Here is a 20749-nt window from a genome sequence, read left to right on the forward strand (position 1 = left end):
GGTGCAACAAAAGAAAATGAAGATCTTTTTGTCACAGAGTGAAAGAGGCTGGGACATCACCTGTCAAGTTTGATCACAGCTTCAAAGTCAGCCATAGCCTGCCGCCAGCGCCGGAGCGTCATGTAGACCTGACCGCGGTGCAGGAATGCTCTCAGGTTTTCTGCACTGTCATTGATGAGAACTAACACACACATATACAGATAAAACATGGCTAATGAGAGGTCCTGGCTTTGAAAGCATTTGATTTTACTTTACAGCACAAATTCTGGCACAAGGTCTCCAATGTACCACTTTCATTATCTGTATCTGGCAATAAATTGTAGAGTAAATATTGTAATACAGTAGCTCAGATTGCTGACATGAGTACTGTATGGCTCTATACAAAAGATAAGAGTATTTTCTATGTAACTGCTTTGAGTATTTAATTAATTACAGCAACACAGTATAAAAAAGTTATCAGGAGTTGATCAGTTAATACAATTAATAAAATTTCTGCTGATTTGCAAAAAGGCCTAATATTAACTATTTTGATGATGCTGGCTTAAAATAAATAAATAAATAAATTTAAAAAAACTTTCCATCACATATAGTTTACTAAACAAAATAAGAATGATTGTTCAAATGATATTTATTTGTCAGCTTTAATGCAATTATAAAAATAAGAAAAGCAGCCAAACATTTTGGTTTGAATTACAAAAAGAAGTATCCAAAATCTGTTATTTAACCTGCAATCTGCAAAATCAGTATAAGGCATAAAATAATGTCTTCATAATCATTCATGCATCTGAAAAATGGTGGTGAATTGAAGAAACAGTTGTAACCTGGCTCAGAGGAAGACAGGAACCAATTTGTGGCAATTTTTCTGATGATTAAAATAGGGAAACCAAGAAGTTTTCACTTTATAGAGGTTGCTGAAACCCAAAATGTTAGTAAATGCATAATATTTTATGAGAAAGTGTGACATGCAACAGCAAAACTGGCACTATTTTTGGAATCAGCACCCCAAAATATTTGTAAGAAAAGAGTATTGGAATTTGTTTAGCAAATATGATGCACGTAGATGTTTATTCCAATATTTATATTGCTTCATATACTGCAAAAGATTGTTTATAAATTGGTTTAAAGTACAATTTACAATTTTTACCAGCAGAAATTGTACATGTCACAAAAATAGCTCAGTGCCGAAGCTCTACTCTCGCCTACACTCCTGTTACACAGCACCACAGTGCTTAGGTGGGCAGTGTAAAACACTTTACTGATGAAGCTGTTCAGTTTGCAGTAGACAACGCTGAAAAAATATTCCTCCAATCTTCAGAGATCAAAGCAGCAGATTACAGCTGCCAAAATCATGTACGATAAGACTTGATGGTTCTTATTTGTTCTGCTGGCTGAGTAGTGATATCAACATCCTCATATGACCTGATGCAACAGATGCAGCTGCCTGCCATGAGAGTGGCCCCGCTGATGGAGAATAACTGAGTGCAAAATGGCTTTCTTTACAGATTTAGATCAAAGACATGGAGACATAATATGGAAAAAAGTATTTCCCTCCCAAGACCATTGATAAAATCTAAGCTACAAAATGGGTCATTCAGAAATCTGTATGTATATGACATCACAACTAAGTGCATTGATATCTGACTGCCCATATCAGCTGACAGCTTTGTATCAGATGTTTCTCTTAAAAGTCCTTAAGAGACAAACTGTTGATGTACAGTAAGAATATATACATATATATTCAGAAAAAAAAAAATCTGAATTGTGAGATATAAGCTCAGAATTCAGAGAAAATTTTTTTTTTTTTTTTTACTTTTTCCCCTTGTAATTCTGAAATACAAGCAGAAACGATCTTCCATAAGAAAGAAGAAATCATATGAAAAACACTCATGTGTAACTTTTGAATTGAGTGTTGAACAGCCATGACTGAACCATCGATCTAATCATCCTGCATTTTACAAGTTGTCAGACTTCAACATTTTTCATAAACATACCCATGGGCATCAGTCTGCCTCAAAATGTTGGCAAAGTACTCTGTCTTTATATAGAGTAACTGTGAAACTGTGAAACTTGCCCATTTTCATGTGTTATATCAAGCATGTACGTGTTACCAGATGTGCTGAAGTCCCTTAAGGCCATATGAGGCATTATCTCCCTCAGCAGACACCCTCTGTGGTAAAACGCCAACCAGCTACTGGGATCCAAGTGCACAGCCAGAGATAAGTCCTCGACAGACTTCTCAAACCAACCTAGTTTGGTATAGATCCTTCCTCTGTATGTTCTGTAGTAAGTGTAGAAAAAAACTATAATTGGATACACACATCAGCGAAGAGGTGAAGTAATTATTTTTTTGTGGAAATCAAACACAAAGCATGGTGAATGAGGCATATAACCCTCATTATAATCCTGACCTGGCTGTAGCATTCCCAGGTTCTTGCTTCAGCAGCAGGGAGAAGTCTTCCAGGGCCTGCATCCATTTGGAGGTGTTAAAAAGCTGTATTCCATGGATCATCATTGCATCAGTCCTTGTAGAGTCGATGGTGAAGGTCTAGGAGTCAAAAAGGATTTATTTTTAAAATCCTCTATGTAAATTGTAATGACTGAGCCAATGCTTAAACAACAATTTTCTATAATCAGCATTGTCAGTACTATTTTGTGAACTCAAACAAATCTTGGATTTATATTTAGAGTACATGTTGTGCATGCCAACTGTGTTCTGCTCAGATAAGCTTTGAAAAATTCTGACTAATTCTGTCCCCTTAACCTAACATAAGCTAATTACAGTGATTAAAGAGTACAAAAATAACACCTGGCAAACACAATTTCAAAAAGCCTTCTGACAGTGCTTGCAATACAAAAAAATGTACAGATTCCATTCAAACATCTTTTATTTTGATAAAAATAGGTCTACTTAGTTTTTTTTTCTTTTTTAAAGCCATTTCCCACCTTTTCTCTGACCCTTAGAGTTAAACGGACCATTAAGTGGCTCGTTTTTGCTGATGTGCTTTTAAGAAAGGTCCCCTTCACAAGTGAAGTGAGGAGCTGCACTTTGCAGTTCTCTCGCCCGGGATTATTGTGACTCTCCCAACAGCTTTGTTGCAAAGACTATCACATTCTGACAGGTTCACGAAACAATTCATGCTGAAGCGTGCTGCACAAACTGGTAATATCAGACTGCAGCAAGGATATGCAGGTGCTACACACAGACAGGGAAAAAAATTCTACATTTAACTCTTTGACCGTACAGCACCTTACATATATTAAATGCAACTCAAAGTACTTTTACACACGTCGGATATAAAAAGCATTAGTAAAAATCAATAAATAAAACAGTAACAAGCAGCCACAAGCTGGAAAAGGAATATGTGTCATACTTACAGCACCTTATAGGGATATCGAATAGGCTCTGCTGACATTATAAAAGATTTCATAAGAAAAAAATTAAAAAAAATACTTTCCTCAGATTCAGAAACTCACAGTTGTTTTTGCTGCTTAGGTTTAATATGTGGACTTGGGAGAATTGGAGAAATCTTCACTTGTGAAAGTTACAGGGCTGTATATTTTCCATAGTACAATAAACTCATTTATCTCAAAAGGTCAAGGAAAATTTAATTCCTCACGTATGACAGCTTTAAGAAATAAATGACGATTAATGTTCAAAATCTACCTGATTAGATTAAAGAGTCATAGTTATTTGTGATTAGTCTATTATCACCTTGCAAGCACTGGTTTTTGCTTCTGGAAATGCAAATCTAATTACATTGTTTAATAGGGCTCACTTTAGCATAGTCCTCCATGGCCAGCAGTATCTCGCCTATCTTTTCATACATCTTTGCCCGCTTAAAGTAGATCTCTGCATCATCTGGCTTGACTTTGATGGCTTGGGTGTAGTTGATTAGAGCCAGTGTGGTTTCCCCTCTTTGTTTGTAGATTTCTGCTGTAGACATGAAGGCGTCTGAAACACATTTGGCATCAGTCATGAGCTTTTACACTTTGTTCTGAAGAAGGTTTTGTTCACCAGAAATATAATAATTTACAGTTACATGAGCATTTTACGTTCTCTTTTACCTTTACATTAAACAGGCTGTTTTTAGCATTTTAAGGATCAGTTCACTTTCAGTTCACTTTCGGGGACATCACGCAAGTTATGTTACTACGTAGGACTTCGTATTGTAACCTTATCAAAGAACCTAATAAAATATGAAAATAGATATTCCAAATATTTAATAGGGGCTATAGGGAATTGCACGCAACATACATAGATTTTTTCACAAATCATAAGCATAATCACAACAAATTCTGAATCAGTGTTATTTTAGTACTACTTATATACTTTTAGAATTTTATTCATATTTTTATATAAGCACATCAAATATTTTTCTTTTAAAACACGACAGTCTTGGTTTGATATGTGCCCTTTAACCGTATAGATTCTGTTTTGTCCAATAGAGAAGTCAGATAACATACACTTGTATTGCATCAGTATCTTGTCTCCCTGCTGTCTGGTAATGTAAGTGGACTCATGCACACACCTGCATGCTGCTTCTTGTTTTCAACAATGACGTTTAGATCGTCCAGAGCTCTATTGGGGTCATTTCTCAGCAGGTAGATGTGGTGTCTGTGCCAGTAGGCATCAAGTAAATGGGGCTCCAGGGAGATGGCCTTTAAAAATAGAAAAACAACAGATCGATCATTAGTACACAATAATCTAAACAGAAAATCAGGTCGCTTCTGTAGAACATTTTGTTCAGGTTTGTGTGGATTAATGATTTCTAAAATTAACTATTTTGTAATGAGATTACACTGAAAAAAAAAACTTATGAGGAACAGTATTCATTATGCTTACTTGAGCATGGATCACTAATAAAAGACAAGAAAATAAGGCTTACAGCATTGAGATCTTCAAGGGCCTGGTTGAGATAACCAAGTTTGATGTTAAGTACTCCTCTACGACAATAGTGAAAGGCACTGTGGTTTCCACTTTCAGTCAAAGTTAGGGTCAGCTTGGCCACTTCATGCTCCAAATCAACTGTATTGAGACTTTCATCCAAAACCACTTTGTCCAGATCCTGGATCTCATCCTGTGGAAGCTGGTTCTCCTCCAGACCACCAGGAAAAGAGCCTGTACTCTGGAGATTTTCCAGAGGGGGAAAGACCTCGTCAAACCAGGAGTCCCATATGTCTCTGACCCACTCTCGGGGTGGTGTCGTGTCAGGTATCCCACCATGATTTGTGGCAAAGGTCTCAAAATCCAGGAGCATGGGCAGACTGGGGCAGAGGAGGGGTGAAAATTGCCCTCTGGAGGTTTCAGACTCCCATGGTAACTGACACAGAGACTCACTTCTTTTAGAGAATAACAAGAAAGATGAACACATTATTAATGCAAACAGCACAACAGACTTTCCTTTTAGAATACTAATTGGACAGAAATATTACTTTTAGAATAAGTATGAGATACACCCTAATACAAGATGTGCTGCATCATAAATTGTTGTAAAAGTCTTTTTTTTATATTTGTGGTTTACATTGAATTTCATGTTTTGGTGGTGTTTTGTAATTCTAAAATCTTAGAAAAAACCTTGTTAGTGTCCGTGATGGCTCTCTCAGTTTTTTCCAAACGTAGGCCATCTTGACAGAGCTGAGTGTTTTTCCTTTTTTCTTGGCCCTGCGTTTGCCTTTGTTCCTCCTGTGGTTTGGGACCAGGCAAGGCTGCTCTGATGAGTTGGGCTCTGTGTGAACCTCCTGAGGCTTTGTCTGTTTGGCATTGGATGGGGATTCTTTGGCTAGAGCTGCACAAATTGAGTTCTGTTGCCGCTGCCATCGCACATGCTCCAGCTCCTGGGAAAGGATGGTGAAGTCGGATTGCAGCCGAATATGGGGCTCAAGATCTGGGGTTAAGTGAGGGGCAGAGCAAGGCCGTCTCAACTAAAACCCAGAGGGGAGACATGATATTACAAGAGGTGAAAGTCTGGTTGCACTCATTTGTCCTACAGTGCAGCAGAACAACTTACATCCAATTGTTATGTTAAAAAGACTGAATTGTTCTAATTGCTTTATATGATATATAGGCTTCACAGAACATAAATGAGAAAAAATATCTGTTAGTAGTGGAAATTGAAATTTGCAGAGGTGTTGGAAAGATTTTAAAAGGTGAACACTTTGAGGCATTGGTACCTAAACTCCCAAACACAGAAAGGAGTACAGTTGTTATGTTACTGAGAGTCTAGATTTATATAAGAAGAGACAAGATTAACTATTAAAAAAGTAGTAGGAATTCAACAAATATCAAACAACATCAAAACTAGAATAGACTTCCAACCTGTTCTGCTGAGATGAACCCAGAGGGAGTCGGTGAGCCTGTTGTTCTGAAGTCTGCCACAGAGTTACACTTAATAGGCAAGATATTTTCCTGGGGACAAGGCCAAGTTTTTAAAGATTGTCCAAAACAGTGTTATTCAGAAAACAGTCTGGAGAATTCACTGTAGTAAGTGACAGTGGCAAACTAACAATTCTTTCTTTTCTTGTTTTCTTCCTTTCTTTTATGTATGGCGACAAATATGAAAAGTTGGCACAGCAGAGTTTTGCAGTGTGACTTTCTCTACTGCTTAAAAATGTAAATAGTTTTCTAATTCTTGTATAAAAACTATGATTGTATAGCCTAAATATTATGCATGTAGAGACTATATGGAATATTTATTACATTTATGCATTTTTACGAATTTAGCAGACGCTTTTATCCAAAGCAACTTACAGTGCATTCACAGGGTTCCCACTTTTTTTCAGAGATCATTTTCCAGGACATTTCCAGGACATTTCAAATTTCATGATGATGGGAATAAAATATAAGGATCAAATATTCACAGCCTAAAGTAATATATTCCTCTCTCCTCTCTTAAAAAAAGCATACAATTAATGGCTATAACCCCTATAACACACACACACACGCGTCTGGTTCACTATCCTGCTAGAGAATCTCCTTAGACATAATGGTTTTTATACTGTACAAAACTGTATATTCTATCCCCCTACACTATCACAGAAAACTTTTGACATTTTTACATTTTTAAAAAAATATTTAGTATGTTTATTAATCCATTTCCCCCATGGGGACTGCTGGCTGGTCCCCACAATGTAGATGATCTCAGGTTATACTATCCTTGTGGGGACCATTTGGTCACAAACACACACACACACACACTCACTCACTCACAGTCGGCAAAGAAACGTCACTGTACTGTTTGTTGCTAAGAGAAACGTCTGTTTGGAACTAGGTTGGTGAAACATAGCAAACAGACAATAGTACAAAAGCAAACGTGCCTTTATATATACGTTTATATAAGTACTGTTATATACTACCGGCCTCCGCATCATGTTCACAAGTCTGTGCTGCACTATGAACATGCAATTATCGCTGTGCATCGCGTCAGCATTTCATTTTTACTTCCTATATCGTTCATAAAACAGGTTTGGGAAGTTTGGGTCTGATTTGTCATGGGGATGCAAGACGTTCCAACGATTCTAAATAAAATAGACTTAACAAATCGATAACCTTTTCTCAGGCAAATGCCGTCACGCATGCTGTAATTCACCGTGCAGACCCCTTGCACATGCGTATCAAAATAATTACTTTACAATAATATTAACATGTAATTAAATATTACCTCCATACCAGTGAACATTTGCTGCAAACATTGCTTAAACAGCATGAGCTCACGTGTCAAAACTCAGCATCCCTGAACAGAGCGCTTTCTGTTACGTTAATTGTTTCAACCAGTTGTCGGCCAATTCTTTAATGATCAAGAAAATTTACAAATAATAATTTTCCAGGACAACAAGATTTTTTCCAGGACAATCTATGTTTTCTCTTATTTTCCATGTGTTTTCCAGGACTGGAAAATTGGTCATTAATATTCCAGGATTTCCAGGTTTTCCAGGACGCGTGGGAACCCTGATTCAGGCTAACGTTTACCTAACATGTGTTCTCTGGGAATCAAACCCACAACCTTTTGCGCTGCTAACGCAATGCTCTACCACTGAACCATAGGAACACATAATACATAGTATGTACTATTGTTAAAAAAGTTTGGAATTGATTTTTACAATTTTTTTTAAAGGAAGTCTCATGCTCACCATGGCTGCATTTATTTGATCAAAACAGAGTGAAAATAAAATTGGGAAATATGATTACAGTTTAAAATAACTTTTAAAATGTAATTTATTCCTGCAATCATTACTCCAGTCTTCTGTGTCACATGATCCTTCAGAAAGCATTCTAATATACAGATTTGCTGTTCAAAATTAGAAAGTATGCTTAATTAAAAAGTTTTTTTAAACAGAAAATAATATAAAAAAGAACAGCATGTACTGTATTTGAAATTGAATTTCAAATAAATGTCCTTTCCTGTCACTTTTGATCTATTTAATGCATCTTTGCTAAATAAAGTATTTAAAAAAAAACATACTGACCACAAGCTTTTGAACACTAGTGTATAAATATATAGAAACAGTATAATAAAAAATATAATATACAAATGTTTGTAAAGAGTTTCAAGGATGTTTCAATTTGTCCATTACACAAAGAAATCAATCAACACTTTTCTGAATTAGTTTTCTCTTCAGGCTATGTTAATTAAGGTTAATTAAATAAACAAACCTCAGAAACAACCTGTTCATGCACCTCGTCCAGCAGATTCTCTTTGCACGGGTCTGCCTGGGTTATCTGAGGATACAAAAATTTATAAAAATGACGTTACAGCATGAAAGTGTATAACACTGGAACAAGATTTCACTTCAGTTATTATTTTTCTGATCAGAAGGTAACATGAGAAATTGTATATTCCCAGCATGAGCAAGCTCAAAGGAAATATCCTTGAGATTACATTAATAGCTATAAATTATGTGAATTGCAGGCATTAATGTGTCAAGTGCTCATTTTTGAATTTAAACGCTTGACAAGATCATCCTCAAGTGCTTCACCCCAATTCTCTTTTATTATTCGCTTACAAGAAAAGTGCATTCACATCAAGATAATAACAGAGGGAAAGCATGTATCATTGCTAGTGTAGAGACAGAGTTACTCTGGGATCTTCTCTGAATGTAGAAGTCTACAGCATAAATGCAGGAAGCTGATGGGAGGAGGCATGCAGTGATTTCTGCAGCAAAAAGGTGCTGTTAAAAGTCCCAGCATACTGAAATGGAAGCACAAGTCTGTTAATGGTGCCTCTATACCTGGTATTTGGGGAAAAGTGTGTCTTTCATAACACAGGGGGCGCAGATGAATTTAGGAGGTGCTGGGCTCCAGAACATTCTGAGCTCACTGGGACACAATGTTGCCTATGAGAAATAAAGAATACAATAATTGGATGTTGGAAAGAGCTGTTAAAAATCAAATAAAAGAATTCTAATGATGTTCACTGGGCTTATAAAAGCTTTAAAATTAAGAAATGTGTAAATCTTTAATTCATCTGTTAATTATATTGGGGAAATAATGTGTGTCTATTGCCATCTAGTGACATAATAGTACAAGTACAATGGGGGAAAACCGTATAATTTGACTAGTTTGAGCTCTACTGTTTGAATGAACATAAACAAGTGTTTTACATATAATCTATTGAAGAAAGGTAAATTACTTAAAAAGTCAGTTTTAACTGAACCTTTATTGCACATTTGATAATGCAATAAATAGCATAATTATGCTATCATAAATCACTGCTTCTGTCAAGCAAAACAGTTTTGCCTATACTTCCTTAAAACCGGAGCCTTGGTTTTAATTCATCACATCTAGTTGTCAATGTCATGCATTAGTCACTTTGATGAAAGCAACTGACGGTGAGTCATAAAATAATAGATCTTTCTTACAGCACGTCCGCACATCATAATCCTTGGTCTCTCCACGTAATACTCTGCTATTCTCTGCCAGCCCTCCAAAGTATCTGACGTCTGTTTAGGCATGTGGGAAATGCAGTCAGTCTTCGGTGAAACCCCAGTAGAATCAACAGAAACACCTTCACACACCAGCCTACAATGAGTAATAAAACATTAATGGTACATCACTGGATCTTGAAATGTCATATTTGGCCTGGAAATACATCTTTGGAGTGATTTGAACAGTTACAGTGCTTTAAGAAGAAGAGTTAAAACCTAAACGATGACCTGAATTCATAATGAATGAGTTGTAATGAGAAGCATTCTAAAAGAAACAAGGCTGTAGATTATACCTTTGCATGTCAGAGTGAGATATTTGCCCAAGTGCTGTCCTCTGGTGGTTAAACTGTGGTGTTGCTGTGATCAGGTTTTGAGTGTGGCAGATTCTTGAAGCAAGTTGTAACTCAACAGGCACGACTTGACTAGCAGGAGTGGTACACAAATGGTGGATGGTTTTATACCCTTCTGCACTGCAGACAGAACAAACAATGAGTGTGTGTGGGGGGGGGGACCTGTAATGTGTGTTTTTTTTAATGCTTTAGGAAAATGTGGTCTGAAGAAAGTAAGACAGAAAAACAATAATTTATGGCCTCATAAATCGCCTCTTCCCAAGCAAAATGACAAATGCAAAATATAAGCATTTCCAATAGTGGTCTCAGACTCAGACTCAAATGATGCTCACTTGCTCACTAGTCACAGTGTAATCAATGGTTTCAAGTTTCTAATGTCTATTTAACAGATTGAAATCATGTTTCTAAACCCAATATAAATAAATACATTCTCAATACAGAAATACTTTTAGCATTCAATCTGGTATCAGGGTCTCACAGGAACATTTCTTGGACCTTAAACGTAAACCATTTTGGGTGCCAACTAAATGTGATATAGGCCCTATGTTCTTGCCATAAAAAGATGAGTCTGTTTGCGCAGATCGTCTCTGCCATAACTTCACACCACTGTTTGAACTGTAGACAGCGGGAGAAATGACCTCAGAACTGACTTTGTAAGTGGGCCCTTTGTGTTCTTCAAACTGCAGACAGGCAGGAGAGGCCCTCCGCCACCCACGTCCCCATGGCTCCACTGACAGTGGCAATTTATTGCATATGTTTCGTTCACTCTGGCCTGTGACAGGCTAGATTTATCACCTCAATCGGGCACGGTTAAGCCTCATCGAAAGACCTGGAAGGTCAAACCAAAGTCACTGGCCTTGCTTGCACTGAAAAGAAACATTCCTGAACCGTAAGGAGGAACCTTCAACTTGCCCCACTATCCATCTGCCCCGTAGGCAGCCGGCACTCATATAAACCCTCTCAACCGCGTCCAACAGGAACCTTTCAGTGACCCTTGTGACTGGAAAAAGCTAGTAATTAAAAGGTTCTTTTTCTAGAGTGAGGGAGTGGCACAGGTCCAGCCGCGCAGGTAGTAAATCTTGCGTTATCAGCTCTCAGGTGAGTGCTGGAGAGGTCGGGAGGAGGGATGCGTGGGTGCGTTGGCTCCAGACAGACCCGCACCACAGATGAGTGGAGTAAGTGACAGGCAATTACTCGCTGTGTTACTGCTCCCTAAATAGGGCTGATGACAGCTTTGTACACTCTTCTCAGGTGGTGTGCAACTAGATGATCATTTGCATCCAAGACCACCCTCTGTGCCCTTCCACTAACGGTGCGTTGAGAGATTGACATGCTGATAGCAAGTGGAACATGCCAATATATCAACACATAGATTAGTAAACCTTAGTGTCATAATGCATAAATCAAGTATACAGCAGCCTAAAAAGCATTTGAACATTGACGACTCACTTAAAAATTATGCAATACATCAAATCCACATCTAGTTTAACAAAAAGATACCTTTCTAAAAAAGAAGTGTGCTTTAATAAACTGTTGTCATGCTTAAAGGATGTAGACGATGTAGTTTGCTGTGATGTCTAACATATACTGTAAAAGCTCACGATAAGTAACTTGATTTATTTTAACGGAAATGTGTTAATCATTATAACATTTCATTTATTTTAAGTTTACTAAATTGCAACTTTATCACTACAAATGTGTAATTAAAAATATTTTTGTAATACCCGAAATGCAGTTGGCACAAAGTATATTCTTTTAAAGTATTATTTCTGTAATAATCCTCTTTTTTAAAAGTATGCTAAAGTGTTCTTCTTTCTCATACGGGATAACATTATTTTCACAACAAGAAGTCTGTATGTTTTAAAATAATGTGCAATAGAACAAAAAAGTATTTGGACATTTTGTGGTTGTAAAACGTTAGTGGAATATGTTTATACTTAATGTAATGAACTAAAACCAATTTGAGAAAATATCTTGCTCCACTTGGGCCCTGGTGAAACTTGCTTTGATATTTTGCTATCTAATGCAATTAAATACATACTATTTATGTCCAAATACTTTGGGGGGGGGGGGGGCACTGTGTATCAGTAAATGTTTTATACTCTTTTTTAGGTGTCCAGGTTGCCAGTAGTGACAGGCCTTGAATGGTTTTGGTCTGATGGGAAGTCCTTTCTGGTCTCTGAACTGGAGTCAAGCTACATCCTCGGGCCATTATTATATCTTCATTGGTCACCTTAAAAATAAAAAATAAAAATACTTTATATATACAATTAATAAACACAAATTGTAGGAACACATATCCAATCTAAGATGTATGCAATCAAATACATTCAGTATCTATTGCACACACTTAATAACATTTAAAACGTATCTGATTGCACTATTTTTTCAACTTTTAGTAGTAGTTATAATCAAATAACTGTAACTGTTTACCTGGGATAAGAGATTCTGGAGCCCTCTACCATCAGAGCCAATATCAGTATCCTTCTGTAAAACTGACTTAGCCATCTTGTAGACACCAGATGACACAGGTGGATGGCACATTGGTCTTGGGGAGCACTTCTCTTTTTGTAATAAGGTGTCTCTTTGAGTTGGCCCCTGAATAAAAATAAACATAAGTTTATGAACATTTCTCTAGAAGTTTTCATTCCAAGCCTATGACTTCACCTATCAGAATGTACTTACAGGAAACAAACAAATTTAAATGCCACTGCATTAGATACAAAATATCAAAACCAAGCAGCTTTTTTTAAAGGATTATATTGCATGTACTGAATCAAGTTCAACAACGTTTGTTTGGTTTTAAATAATAATAGCTCATGAAAGTGAATTTGTTTGGAGAGGTCATTAATTTATACATTTAAATAAATAAAGCTAACATTATCAGAACTGCAGCTATGTAACTTCTCTTTCCATATAAAAGTTAAATATAGAAAATAAATAATAGACTACTAAATTACTAATAAAATAAAATAAAATGCTAACCTTATTAATAAAATAAAAGAGTACAAGATAAACAGCTAGCCTAATCAAAGCTGCAGCTGTGTCCTCCTCTTTATATATAAAACCAAAAATATAAAATATATCAAGTTAAATAAACTATTAATCTGATCAAATAAAATAATATATAATAAACCGCTAACTTCATTTAAAGAGCTGCAGCTTTGTCCAACTTTCATTTAAAATAAAATCTAAATAAAATGCAAAAAGCTATTAAACTAATAATATAAAATAAAACAGCTAAGCTCATCATCAGAGATGTAGCTGTGTCCAACTTCTCTTTTCATGTATAATAATTTATATAAAATAAAATGCTAACCATATCATCAGAGCTGCAACTGTGTCCAGCTTCTCTTTCCATAGAATGTACAACAGCACCACTATCCTCCTCTATGTGCCCACTTCCCTTCACTAATGTGTCTGCTAAGGTCTCATCTGGCGACCTCTGCTGGTCAACATCATCTGGCAGCTCAGGTCCAGCAAGAAGTCTGGCTTCATTTAGCAGCTCAGAAGTGGATTTGACACTTTGGATGGTGCTTGAGCCAGCGCTGCTGGTGTGACTATGGGAGCTGCTGTGTTTGGAGAGAGTTTGATGTTTATGAGGCTCCGGGAATGTTTCACTCTTTCCTCTCCGCGCTCTTTTATGCCCATTCTGTGCTGAATTCACAGAGCCTGATACCTCATTGTCATTACAGCTGCCCGAATCCGGCTGTTGATTGCTGAAGATTTGCGTCTCCTCACCTGAAACCTGCTGAGCAAGTGTGCAAGGTTTGTAAGATCCACCTGCTGATAAAGGCCTCTCTGATCTGGGCTTAGCAGGAGGTTGCGGCCTTTGGGACAAGGATACTGCTTTGGTGGTCCCTGCAAGAGAGGCTATGACGGGCTTTCTGACAATCCCATGCCTGGCTTTAAGATTTGGAAGAGCCATTGTGTTCCCTGATTTGTCTATGGACCCCGGCTCATTTTGTAGGTCTTTGTTGATACATGGATTCAGGGGGCAGTTTGCAGAGGAGAGGAAAGTGAAAGTTTATTTGAGACCCAACACAGCTGGGTTTTGTCAGGATGCGGGGGAAATCTGTGATGACAGGGCTCACCTGGCAAGGTAAGAAAGAAGCCAGCTTCTGTTCTGATTGAATTCATATGTGCACTTCATCATGTATTGGAAATGCTGGAAATAAAAAAGGAAACAAAAACAGAAGTAAATCATTGTACAGGTTTAATTTTGGGGACAAAAAAAAAAACACACGTTTTGCCTCATTTCTGAACATTTTTGCTTCCTCATTTGTGTCACGACCTATATCTGTCAATTATTATATAAACAGTAACGTTATATAGTACCGTTGCATTTTACGAATTCAGTTCTGTCGATTTAATTTTGTAACGTTGTGCTATTCTATATTCTCAAACGTATTAAATAATTATTAAACATTATCGTTACACGTCTGGGCTACTTATAAAGACAGACATTTGTAAAAAGTTTCAAACTGTAACTTATTTTACGGTTCAAAGATATATACGCTAACGTTACATAAGTTAGTTAGCCAGCTAGCTTTTTATCTCAAAAGTTGCTTTTTATTATGCTGTGCTGCAACAAATCTGAAAACATTTAAAAGTATTCTTTAAAAGTATCTTACCTTTTCATGAATGTATTCCCACACTGAAATGTACTTTAAATTAAATTGTATCGGCTGAAAAATAACTTCAGCTGTTTACGTCAGAAACTCAAAACAGTGTAACGCCACACAGCGTCTCCTAGCAACCAGCCGTAGCCGTGCGCGTGCCAGTCAGAGAAAATCTTCATATGGAAATATTTAAGCGCTAGATCATTATGTTGTTGGTTATAACTGTTATTTGCACTGTAAGCATTTTTATTTACGCATATATAGCCTACCATACTGTATTTTGCAGAGCTCAACCACTCAGTTGATCAGATTTGCCAAAAAAAAAAAAGGAATCATTGTAAGCTTTAGTCCAAACATTCCCTTCCATTCACATGTAGGCTAATCTCAGAACAGAGAGAGAGGAAAAAAGATTAAATAAAATACCCTAAATAAATTAACATATTAAATGTTAACTAACATTAAATTAGCTATTCTAATTCTATTCTTAAAAAAAATAACTACCTTTCTAATCTTTTTGTATTCTATTTTTTTTTCATTTATTATACAGTTATATATATATTAAAAAAAGACCTCTAACACTAGCTTGCCCTATTCTTTTTCTATTCTATTTGTTTTTTTATTTTATTTATTATATTATTTAAAACCCCTTGCTACGTGTACTGCGTTTAAGCTAACTGAGACTTGTCATGGGCACTTGAATTCTGCTGTTGTTCTCTTGTTGTCTGATTGCTTCCATTGTCCTCATTTGTAAGTCGTTTTGGATAAATAATGTAAATTAAATGAAATTGTAAATGTACCAGAGTTTCGACTAGAATAAAAAGGTTTTACATTCTAAAAACTAGGCCTACTTTTATTTTCTAAAACTATATTTGTAACCTATTGATCTGAAGAATCTATAGGTAAATCTGAGCTAAATAAATACATACATACATAACAGCCAGTTAAAATTTATAAATCATGCATTTAATCTACTGACAAGGCAATGATGGTACTCTCTATCACATCCTCCCTCCCGCCCTCCCTCCCTCTCTGTATCTGTCTCTCATGGGGGCTTTGACATGGTCTAATGTTCTTTGCTTCAAGGGCCATTTCATTCCGTCCTGTGAGGAATCGATCTGTGCTCTAATGGTGTGAGAGATCAGTGGAGATAATCCTCTGTAAGTGGATGATCAGTGCTGTCATTCGCTCATTAGCAGGTGTACAGTGGGAAATCTGACCTCTTGTTTATCTGAGCAATAAGTGGAGGGAGATGCTGGGGTTTCCAGGTCCTTCCTAAATGCAGGACTCACTACCAAAATTAACAGTTTCCAAAGTTATTACAAGATTAATAATATTTCATCTGCTATTCTGTGAAACTTGTTCAGGTTCGGAAACACTTTTTAACAAAAATGCACTGAAATACATTACTTAATCTGTAACTGCATTATATATTTTTAAATATTAAATGTCAAGTATTTCTATTAAATTATTTCAACAGCAATTGGTAGAATACATACATTTTCATGCATTATGAGGTATAAATATATTTTATTTTGTTAACATTTTACAATAATTTTATGAAATAATAAAATGTATAATGTTTAATAAATATTTAATAATTTAATTATAATTAAAATAATTTTTAAATAGTTTCAGTAATTTACAATTATTGAAACAGCATGAATACTTAAGAATATTATTATTATTATTATTGAATAATGCTTAACAGATCATTATTTACATACTGTATACAAATAGGCCCAGTAAGAAATTTTATGATTTCATATATATTGTTTGTATGAACACGTTAGAACTTTCTAAAGGCATATTAATGAAGAATAGGCCTATTATAAAGTATTATGTTATGAAAATTAAGCAAATATAAAATACGACATTATGGTTCAACTGGGCTAAAGGCGACCAGTGGTAAAAGGTGCCTTTGATATTATTTTCATCTAAAACACTAGATGGCACAAAAACGTGGCTTAGCACTTTCAAAAACACTCGCTTTTCAAGATGCACGTGTGTATTTGTCTGATCGTTGACGCGATCGCGCACAGCAGTGCAAAGTTGATTTTGTGCTTATACTTGATCTAATATTTTATGTTTTTTAAAAATGTTGTAAAATTAATGCATATATTTTGAGACAAACGTCGTCTTTATGATTTTCAGTTTTGTTTAAGATAATTAAAGCAACAGTTGTTAAAAAACGAAAGAATGTGTAAAAGTATGGTATTTTGGGTAAAAAGCACCCCTGCTATTGAGGCTAAAGGCGCGCAGTAATTAACATGATTATTAATAAATGGCTGACTTTTCCATTTGTTGACATGACATGGTTAGATTAAGATGGTAAATATCATATATTATGTTGGGTGTCAGCATTAGAGATAATCACCATGTTTAGAATGAAACAATCATATTTAAAAATATGATATTAATCATATCAAATAATAAAATATAATTTTTGTTACTACTGTAAATATAAAGACCTACTCTATTATCAGATCTCCTTCAATACTTTCAGAATCTTTTGCTTATTAAAATTATTTTGTTTCTGTTTTCTAAAATATATATATTTTATTATTAAACATTTTAATGACAGTATATTTATTGAACAAAAATTAATTCTTTTATTTTTCAAAATAAGCAGAAAATAGTTCAAACTTTGCTAAAGTGATTGTTTTAAACAAATAATAACTTACACCTTTATTATTATTTTAGCTGAAGTATTTTTATCAATACCGTGTGCCTTTTAACCCGTGTGTGAGGCCCATCATGCCACTTCATACATTTATAAGATTTTTTAAACAAAATAAACAACTTGAAAGATTTATTTTCACACCAAATCTGTTGCTCCATTAATGTCCAATACAACGTATATATTTTTTCAGCAATTATACAATTTAGGCACAGTGAATATCAATTTTTTTCTTAAGGTTGGCCTTAAGTCCCGTTGTAATAAACGTTGCAATATTATCAATTAAAGTTATTATACAATAGCCTACTTGTTATTTTGCCCCAAAAAAAAGAAAAAAAATCCTAAATGTTAAGAGTCTTTGTAGCCTATGTAATATTATGCAACATAATGTGTTTAATCCAGTGGTGTTTGATTTACTTTTTTTTATTTATTTTTTTTACTTTTTCCTGTGAATAGTATTGTGAAATAAAAACACACGGGGCATTACTGTTTAAAAACAGCAGAGTAGACGTGTTCCTGGAAGAAGGAGATAGATCCAGGGAAATGAGACAGAAAGTGGGCTGTACCGTATTCTACGTAACAGACAGGGGAAGATCTCCAGTTCAGTCCCAACATTTCCTCACTTTACCCAAAGCCGCACACAACATCCCACCAGTGACTGCGCGGTGCCAGGACGCGCGCGCACACACACGCGCATACACTCACTCACACACGCACACACTGTGAGTCTGCGAACTGCATGTGCACGAGCTGCGGATTTCCTCCATAATGTTAGGCGCAGTGAAAATGGAAGGACACGAAACTCCAGACTGGAGCAGCTACTACAATGATGCACAAGAGGTGAGAGACGACTATTACTTCCATTCTGAGCTTCTGGAATAGCCAGATAGTTTGTTGCTGCATGCACGTGAATAATTTGGCAACCGATTGAAACCGAGGCCCAAACAACTTTTAAAAAGACTGCAAAATAAACGTAAATATATATTCCACTGAGTTGTGATCTGAAGCTTAGAAAAAAATCAACCCACTTGGTGGCAGTAGTGATGCCATTGCAAGTGGGTCACAATAGTCTGATATTAGAAGAGTTTAGCAAATATAATTGTCTATCGAATTAATATAAACGATTTACAATTAGTAGCTGACAAAACTATTTTTTATCAAATGTATTATCGATTATGTATATATTGCACATATTTACAAGATAGCCTACGTTTAATTAGAGCAAATTTGCTTTATTAAGTTACATTCTATAAAACAGTCTATATTTTTACCATAAAATAAAACACGTCACGCGCAACAGCAATTGCACATGTAATATTTCGTTGTTTTTTTTTAAAGAGCAAAGTAAAAACATTACCACATCTAAATTAAAAATTAAACTGTTCTCAAAAATTGCTACTATTTTTTATGGTCTAATACAAATATATTAGAGTACTAAACGCCACGATTTCTTTATTTCAGGTCTATTCTCCCATGACGAACAGCAGCATGAACGCTGGGCTGAGCTCCATGAATAACATGAACAGTTACATGGGCATGTCCACCAGTGGGAATATGACTTCCAGTTGTTTCAACATGTCCTACGCAAACCCAGCGCTGAGTGCGGGACTGAGCCCGGGCACCATGGCTGGGATGCCCCCGGGTGCCACCGGCGCCATGAACGGGATGAGCAGCGGCGTGGCGACCATGGGCACCGCGCTCAGCCCGTCTAACCTGAACGCCATGACGGCTCAGCACAGCTCCATGAACGCGCTGAACCCGTACTCCAGCATGAGCCCCACCATGAGCTCCATGACATTCGCGCAGCCCAACCTGAACCGGGCCAGAGACAACAAGACTTTCAGGAGAAGTTACCCGCACGCCAAGCCGCCCTACTCCTACATCTCCCTCATCACAATGGCCATCCAGCAGGCTCCCAGCAAAATGCTTACCTTAAGTGAGATTTACCAGTGGATAATGGACCTGTTCCCTTACTACCGTCAGAACCAGCAGAGATGGCAGAACTCCATCAGGCACTCGTTGTCTTTCAACGACTGCTTCGTCAAAGTGTCCCGGTCGCCCGACAAGCCGGGAAAGGGCTCTTACTGGGCTCTGCACCCCGATTCTGGGAATATGTTTGAGAATGGCTGTTACCTGCGAAGACAGAAGCGCTTTAAATGTGAAAAAAAGTTGACGGACGGAAAAAGGTCAGATGGAAAGCGAGAGCAGTCGAGCGGCTCGGGATCGCCGGCCAGCGACAGCACCAGCAGCAAACCTGGCCACATGGACTCGAGCTCCATAACCTCCTCGAACCAGTCGTCCAGTCCTCCCAGTTTGGACCACAGGAGCTCTAGCACCGCCGGCTCTGAACTGAAGAGCACCGGCCCACAGGTGCACCCCGTGTCCACATCCCTGTCCTCGCTGCACTCAATGGCCCACGAACCCCAGCTGCACCTCAAAGGAGACCCCCATTACTCCTTCAATCACCCGTTTTCCATCAATAATTTAATGTCCTCTTCAGAGCAACAGCATAAACTGGAATTGAAAGCGTACGAACAAGCGTTGCAATATTCCTCCTATGGCTCAGGCATGTCTTCCAGTTTGCCCATGGCCGGGAGAGCCAACATGGACCCTTCGACTTTAGAGGCCTCTTACTACCAAGGTGTGTATTCCAGGCCTGTTCTTAATACATCTTAGTCAGTTGGCGACCAGGGGGGGAAAAAACAAACAAAAAACAAAAAAAACAAAAAACAACTTTATTGTATTTTTTGCATGCACTTGGTGCAAAAGAACTGTTACTTTAAAATATAACAAAATGTGTATGTGTATAATAAAATATTGTAAAGTGTTCCCAATGATTGTATATCCCAGTTATAAATCATTGCTAGTGTATTTAAATCATTTTGAGCTTGTAAAATACTTGTTGTGATCCCCAAACCATGTAGGTCCCCTTCGTGTTACAACGTGCACGAATGAAGGTCAACTTTGGTCTTATTGCTGGTATAAAAGCGATGGCCCTGTCTGTTGCAGATGTATTTGTATGTTGTCATTTTACTCATTATTTTTGGGGGTTTACTTACCTCGTTTTGACAAAAAAACAAAAAAACAAAAAAAACAACTTCCCAATCTTGTACTGAAATAAATTAATCCAAGGTGGAAATGCATTGTGAATAAAATATGGATTTCTTAATCAAGCAAAA

At 36.7% G+C, this 20749-nt stretch overlaps 2 protein-coding genes across 3 annotated transcripts in view; one reads left to right on the forward strand and one right to left on the reverse strand.

Moving 5' to 3' along the window:
• ttc6 (tetratricopeptide repeat domain 6) overlaps positions 1-14418 on the reverse strand; it is a 28610-nt gene extending 14192 nt beyond the window's left edge. The window contains exons 1-15 of one of the 2 annotated variants that reach the window (XM_059519938.1): positions 13591-14418; positions 12705-12869; positions 12374-12504; positions 10215-10391; positions 9856-10015; positions 9226-9330; positions 8651-8716; positions 6317-6406; positions 5576-5922; positions 4887-5337; positions 4530-4659; positions 3777-3952; positions 2409-2545; positions 2109-2278; positions 61-181 (exon numbers count right to left, since the gene is read on the reverse strand). In XM_059519938.1, the coding sequence (XP_059375921.1) occupies positions 61-181; positions 2109-2278; positions 2409-2545; positions 3777-3952; positions 4530-4659; positions 4887-5337; positions 5576-5922; positions 6317-6406; positions 8651-8716; positions 9226-9330; positions 9856-10015; positions 10215-10391; positions 12374-12504; positions 12705-12869; positions 13591-14199 (3035 nt within the window). In that variant the 5' untranslated portion in view covers positions 14200-14418. Of the gene's footprint in view, positions 1-60; positions 182-2108; positions 2279-2408; positions 2546-3776; positions 3953-4529; positions 4660-4886; positions 5341-5575; positions 5923-6316; positions 6407-8650; positions 8717-9225; positions 9331-9855; positions 10016-10214; positions 10392-12373; positions 12505-12704; positions 12870-13590 lie in introns of both variants that reach the window. The other variant, XM_059519937.1, reaches the window with a different exon arrangement.
• Positions 14419-18070: 3652 nt separating this feature from the next.
• On the forward strand, positions 18071-20749 carry foxa1 (forkhead box A1). Its single transcript, XM_059519939.1, has 2 exons — positions 18071-18410; positions 19032-20749. The coding sequence occupies exons 1-2, from the start codon at positions 18339-18341 to the stop codon at positions 20244-20246; spliced, it is 1287 nt and encodes a 428-aa protein (XP_059375922.1). The 5' UTR covers positions 18071-18338; the 3' UTR covers positions 20247-20749.

The sequence above is a fragment of the Carassius carassius genome, chromosome 32 (genome assembly GCF_963082965.1).
Source record: "Carassius carassius chromosome 32, fCarCar2.1, whole genome shotgun sequence".
Taxonomy (NCBI): domain Eukaryota; kingdom Metazoa; phylum Chordata; class Actinopteri; order Cypriniformes; family Cyprinidae; genus Carassius; species Carassius carassius.

Coding starts and splice junctions, on each gene's coding strand:
- foxa1 (XM_059519939.1), top strand. CDS start 18,339: ATGTTAGGCGCAGTGAAAATGGAAGGACACGAAACTCCAGACTGGAGC. Junction 18,411..19,031: donor ACTACAATGATGCACAAGAG/GTGAGAGACGAC, acceptor TCTTTATTTCAG/GTCTATTCTCCCATGACGAA.